The 6925-nt window shown below is 32.6% G+C and overlaps 1 protein-coding gene across 1 annotated transcript; it reads right to left on the bottom strand.

Moving 5' to 3' along the window:
• Window positions 1–751: 751 nt before the first annotated feature.
• LOC114297790 (triphosphate tunnel metalloenzyme 3) lies at window positions 752–1994 on the bottom strand. The gene has a single exon (XM_028242278.2). It carries the CDS (start codon window positions 1683–1685, stop codon window positions 1068–1070), a length of 618 nt encoding a protein of 205 aa, XP_028098079.2. The 5' UTR covers window positions 1686–1994; the 3' UTR covers window positions 752–1067.
• Window positions 1995–6925: the final 4931 nt, after the last annotated feature.

Raw genomic sequence — 6925 nt, 5'->3', positions numbered from 1 at the left:
CAAGAGCCCGCAGGGCCCGACATGGGCCGGCCCGGCCCAAGTCCGGATGAGCCAGGCCGGGCCAAAATTACACCCCTAACTATGGGCTGGTTTTCTTGCCCTAGTAGTGTTGATTAGAACTTTATTTAAAATTTATTTATTCAATGTTGTACTGATTTAGCCTAACTCTGGACTAATTTAAATCTATTAAGTAAATTATGGAGTGTTTCTTTTTTTGAAGGGCGTATTGCATTTTAGGCATGTAATGAACTTCATTGTAACATCTAATTTTTTGGTAACTTACCTACCAAAAAAAAATGTAAATAAATAAAGGATTTAAAATTTTTGCAGAGTTCATAAGGAAAAAGAATGGTGAAGTTCCTGGAAAACTTGAGAAAAAGGATGAGAAAAAGGATGAGCCACAAAACCTGTCCATTACCAATTTTTCTATAACAAGTGAATTCTTATGCATTTGACAGAACATGGGCGCATAGTCAACTACGTTTCAACAACCATCCGAATGACCAAGCCTACTCTAAAAGGAGAACTTGACTAGTTATTTATTCGCCAAAATCTTCTAAATTCAAATGGTACACTCCGTATTCCTAACCATCTTTCAGCCACGATATGATGACAAAGCTATTCTCAAGTTTAGTTTCAGTCGTGATGTAGATGCCTATATTGTTTTCCAATACATGAGGGAGCCAAAAAATTAACTTTCTATACAAAATATGGACATAACCAACAACTAAATAACCCAAAAAACCCATAATATCGCCAATCTGGCAGATCTAAAGCTTTTATTCAGACAAGTGAATACACAAACATAATCCAAAAGATCCATTATATTGTTTGCAAATTGAAATGTGTTATTCAGGATGTTGCTATCTAATGTTAAGAAGGGCCTAAATAGCTGAACTTTCCATACCTTTATGTAGACAGAACCAATCCCACAAATTCCAACTAACATACAAGAGAGAGAACCCAAAATACCCATAAATGCATCCAATGATGATAAATTGTGATAAAGCTCTTATTCAAACAATAACAAACATTAAAAAAAAAAAAAAAAAAGCCTTAGAATTGACTTACTGTGGCAACTTCCCGGATCGGAAAATTGCAAACTTTGAAGCCTCTGAGTAAGAATAATGAATCCCATTATCCTTGAGAAACTCCTCAATCAAATTTTTGCCCTTGTCGGGGTCTGCACTCTCGCATTCGATCTCATAACAAGTACCAAAATCATACAGTGTTTGATCCACCTCCAATTTCAATCCATTCCAGTCATAAACTCCCCTAACATTCCTAAACCCACCCAAACACACAAACCCTCCTCCTCCTCCTCCACCAACAACCCCAAACTCATCTCTCACCCTCTTCATAATCCTCGAATCCACCGAAGCAAGCTTGGAGGGGTCCGTCACGCAGTCGCGGCCGAGCAGGGGGTCCATCTCCTCCTCTTCACCCTCGACACGGCTCACGCCGTCGACCAGCACAGATTTGGCTTTGAGACAGACGACGCACCTGGCATCATGGTCGTAGAAGCGGAGGCGGAGGACGGCTCCGCGAGAAGAGAGCTCGTAAGCGGCGCCGTCGAAGAAGGTGTTGTATTGGTGGTGGGTCTGGCGGTGGAAGGGTGAGAGGACAGAGACGAGATTCTGGTGGGCGGCGGAGTCGGCCAGACGAAGCTTCACTTCCACCTCCATTGATTTCAAAATTTGCTAGGGTTAGGAGGAGAGGCCGATTCGGTGGGATTTGGAAGAGGGGTCTTTCGAGGACCGGTCAAAGTGTTGGAGGAGAGTGGCCGCGCCGGTACCGGTGGCGGATGCGGCGGTGGAGCGCCTGCGGCCTTCTTCGATTTCTTCTTTGTCTTCAACTTTGACTTCGATTTTGCTGGGCTTTCTTCTCAACATCTCTCTCTCTCTCTCTCTCTCTCTCAATTCTTGAGTTTTCTCGACATTTCTCTCTGCTAGTAAGATGGATGGGCAAGTGCGGTGCACACGGATGTTGCCTTTCATTTAATCAAAGTTATTAATAATGTTTGGGGTTAATAATGTTTGGGGTCGATGATAATAGGGGTGAGTATTATTTTAATTTGAAAATTTGTGTGAGACTCTTTGATATAATTTTTATATAGTTTTTGGGTAAAAATAAATTAAATAAGTTGAGAAAATTTAATTATTTAGAAACTGAGAAAGAGGTAAATTCTATTTCCACACACCAAATTTTCTTACTTCATACACTTAATAAATTCTTTCAAAATCACAATTTTATCATTTAATAAAATTACTATTTCATCCACTCATCTCACAATTTCTCCATAATTCTACTGGATTTCACTCTCAACAACTTATCCATTGCCAGCAAAGTCAAAGCGGAAGGCACTAATTCCTGCTTTCCCTTGAACAGCAGCAAGAATTACCAGCGGAATGCAATCTTGAAAATCATAACAAAGGACAATCATCCAAAAAAAAAAAAACCAACACCACCAACAGTTGCTATTCATATTATCTACTAAATCAAATCAGAACTCCAATTACAATTATCAACCTTTGAGGATCTAAATCCATGGCACGACATTACAAGTTCTTTAGAACTTGTTTCATGCAATATCCCTACAAGCTTGTCCCCATGGTTGCTCTATATTATAACTCGCTGTTGTTGAATCACTATCGAGACGTAGCAAAAAAATAAAAATAAAAAATGATGCAATGCTTAAATCAAAGAGATTACTGTGATGAAAATGCGGCAAGAGGATCCGAACTCGTTTTCACTTGACATTTCACATTAGTTTATACTCATTTATAATATCGTATATGAAATATCACACCTATTCAGAAAATTAACTATCATAAGAGAGGATATGCACAGAGAAGGTGATGGTATATTTGGAATCTGAAGTGTGTGGACTGAGATAAAGAAGTAAAAATCAAATTACTAAATGTGTGGATTTAGAAAAGATGTGCACATAGATAATTTAGTGTGTGGAAATGGAATTTCTCAGGGAAGGGGTGCTTCTGATTTTTACTTTCTGATTATCAACTTTTAATTTACAATAAGTTATACCAAACACCTTTACTATATTGGAATAGATATCGTTTTTTTTTTCATTAGTATTAGTATAGTATTTTATTATTACGGATATCGTTTTGAATTTATTATACATATATATATATATATATATATTAAAAATATTATTTAGTAATAAATAATTTGATAATATATATCATAAAATATAAATTTATATGTAAAAGAGATTTAAAAGTAGGGAAATTTATTAGAGAGTTTTATTTTGAGAATTTATGTATCATTTGGTCCCACATTTTAAATGATTAATTAAGGAATCTTTATTAGGTGTAGTGTGTGACCAATAAGTGAGATATTCTATTTCCACATACCTAATTATCTCAATCCACATTATTTATTAGTGCACACACTTTGTAATTTAATTATTAATTAATTTTCTCAATTCACACACTAAATATTAAATGTATCAATTATATCCTTCACTCAACCATTGTACACATACACCCTCAACTCTCATTCCACATACTTGTCCCTTATTCCACACACTGGTATGGTTTGAAAATTTGTAAACCTACAGTGCTATGACCCATTGAAGAACACAGTCAAAATGAAGACCACATTGAAGAACCAAAGTCCTCGTTTTTTGAATCAGCACGGCTGATTGTGAGCTTTCGGCCATAGTTTTTCCGAATTTATGTATTTATTTCGAAAATTTACTTCTGAATAAAAGTGATTAGTTCGATAAATTTGTTCCAAAATAAAAAATAAAAAATTTTTGGCAGTTGATATCCGAATATAATAAAATAATTTAGCACTGGTTTTTTGACTGAAAACCGCAAAAGGAAAAAAAGTGTACAAAAAAACTAACATTTTCATCACTGATAGAGTATAAACTTAGATATTAAAACAATATGAGAGTTGTTATGAGAGTATTGCTTTGCAAGCAACAGAGGAATATATAGTGTGTAGCAAGCAAAGCGACAACAATAGAAACATTAGGATTTAGTTTTTCTTTACTCAAAATGTGTACATTGAGATTTTTTTTGTTTTTTTTTAAAAGATGTGTACAGAGTATTTTCATATAATATTATGGGTGTTAGTAGATGTCAATTATGGTCATTTTAGTTTAGAATATCATTGTTATTAAAATAATATTTCATTAAGTGTGTGCATTGAGATGACTAGGTGTGTGAAAATAGAATTACTCCTAGTAAATCCTTTTTCAAACATGGATGTGTATTAGTTAGACAGATATACCCTCACTATTTAATTAGGAAAGTTTTTTTTTTTTTTTTTGAATGTGTGATAAGTGTAATGTGATACTCTAATGTGAGACATATTAATGTGGCACTCTAACGATGAGACACTTCAAAAAAAATAAAAACTCCTTAGTGTACTTTTCTTAAATGTGACAACGTGGCATGTATGATATGATACTCCAAAATTTTTACTCATCCTTAGTGTACTTTTTTCAAATGTGATAACGTGGTAGGTATGATGTGACACTCAAAAAAAAAAAAACTCTTTAATATACTTTTTTCAAATGTGATAACATGGCAGGTATGTTGTAACACTTTAAAAAAATTAACAACTCTTTAGTGTACTTTCCAAATCATTCCATAGACTCGAACTTGAAATCTCACTCGCCTTAACACATAAGTGTCATCTCCATAACTACTTGACTACTTAAACAATTGCCGGAGGTCTTCTAACACTTCGTGTTTGGGGATATAACCATAATGGTTGCTACTTTCTCCATCATGTTTTCTTTTTCTGTACATGTTTATAGGAAATACTATGTATGGTGCACATCATTTAAAAAGTTGTGTATCATATGTACTTTATAATTGAAAAAAATGGCATAACTTCGTACTTTTTGAGCCATAACTATAAAAAATAAAAAACATCATAACTAAACACAACATGAGACATAATTAAAGAACTTATAAGTCATAACTAAAAAAATAATTAGTCATAACTAAAGAAGAAAATGACACAACTAAGGATGAATATGATGCACCATTTTCAAAGGGTGTATATTAGAATTTTCCTATATTTATTGATATCGTGGTTTTATTTTTGAAATGTGGTTTGTAAAGGTTGTGTACATAATTTCTATAATTTTGTCCAAGATTTGCATTCACGTAGAGGGAGTGTTTTGTGTGGGTTTCAGAATTAATTGAGATGCGTGTAAATTAACTTGAATATCCAGTCATAAAAAATAAAATAAAAAATTGTTAACCATTTTACTTGCTTAGTTTTCATACTCTTCTCACATGTCTAACATTTTTTATTATTTATTTATAAAGCTATGGTATTTTGATGTGCTTCAAATAATATATAATATAACTATTATATAAATAGATAGTTGGCTAACAAATAAATCATATATGTATATATATATTATTTTGATCAAAAGAAATAAAAATAAAAATTGCAGAAACTTCTTGTATTTGAGAGACAATTAAACATACAAAATATCTTAGATGTACTAATATATTCTTAAGTCATGTTCAAAATGATTTGTTATAAAGTGCATTGTTAAAATTAAACCATTGACTAAGATCCATACAAACTTACAACAAGAGTTGTTTATTTTCAGAGTCCATGGCAGGGGGTAGGTTGACAATTTATTAAATTCTAGTTTTTGTTTTTTTTTATTTTTTCCTTTTTTAGTGAATTTGTCGGATACCGAATTATCAAAAAAAAATTATTTTTTCAATCTTTTCTATAGTGTCCTTCGAAAAGAAATCTAACACAGGGTTATGAAGTCCAACTCTAACTACATAGATAAATTTTGGGAGAAATGCTGAAAAGAGCGAAAAAGAACAAACAGGTAAGCAGTGTTGTTATTTTGGTCACCCAAGACGGAAAAAATGTTGGGTTGCCCTTAAGGAGTGATGCATCCTTTGGAGGCAAACCGGTGTGAAGGAAAAAGCAACATTAGGCCTCGTTTGGGAACAGGTTAATTTAGTAATTTTTTGGCTATTTAGTTAAAATATGAGCTAAAAAAAACTAGTATGTTTGGGATGACTTTTTGGCTAATTACGAAAAGATGTGCAAAAAGTAGAGAGAAAAAAGAATCTTTGACTTTTTGGTATGGGTTGTTGGCTTTTTGGCTAATTTAGTAACTTTTTGACTTTTTGACTAAAACAGATCCTTCCCAAATGAGGCCTAAGAATGTATTTCAGAGTAAAATCAATTGATTCACTTTTTGTCAATAGCATGCATTTTTGATTGATAATTATATATAACTAAAAAAATCTCAACCAGTATTAATGTGCCTGCCAATTTTAAAATTATAAATTATCATAAAATGGTGTTTTAGTTGAAAATAAAATGAAGATAAAAGGGTCACATCTTTGTGTATAAGTTTTTTATATGAAATTTATATTTGTATATCATTACCCTCGTGTTATGTTTAATTTACTAGAATAAAATGGAATGCTCATTTCTTAGCCTTCCTATAAAATTACCATTCACTTACCATGGTAAATAATGATTCCATTTGTAATATATTTTTTTTAGGGAGCTTTTTTGATAAATCCTTTTTCTAAGAGTTTTATTCCATCCAACTCATATTCTTTTTGACTATTCCATTAGGTCTTATTTGATTTAAGAAGACCAAAATACCATTTTCATCTACTTATGTTTCATTTAGTCCACATTATTTTCTTATATTTTAATAAGTCCTATGGGTGATATAATTACCAAAATACCCCTAATGTGAATGTTCACATCGTCAATGTAAATGTTCACACTGTCAATGTGAATGTTCACACCGTCAATGTGAATGTTCCTATTTGAGGTAAGAAAATCAAAATACTCTTTTCATCTATTTATGTTCCATTTAGTCCATATTATTTTCTTATGTTTCAATAAGTCCTATGGGTGACATAATTACCAAAATACCCCTAAT

The sequence above is a fragment of the Camellia sinensis genome, chromosome 5, assembly GCF_055761805.1.
Source record: "Camellia sinensis isolate YWXY chromosome 5, ASM5576180v1, whole genome shotgun sequence".
Taxonomy (NCBI): domain Eukaryota; kingdom Viridiplantae; phylum Streptophyta; class Magnoliopsida; order Ericales; family Theaceae; genus Camellia; species Camellia sinensis.
The sequence above is the reverse complement of the archived record's forward strand: the minus strand, read 5'-3'. Positions and strand labels throughout refer to the sequence as shown.

Coding starts and splice junctions, on each gene's coding strand:
- LOC114297790 (XM_028242278.2), bottom strand. CDS start 1,685: ATGGAGGTGGAAGTGAAGCTTCGTCTGGCCGACTCCGCCGCCCACCAG.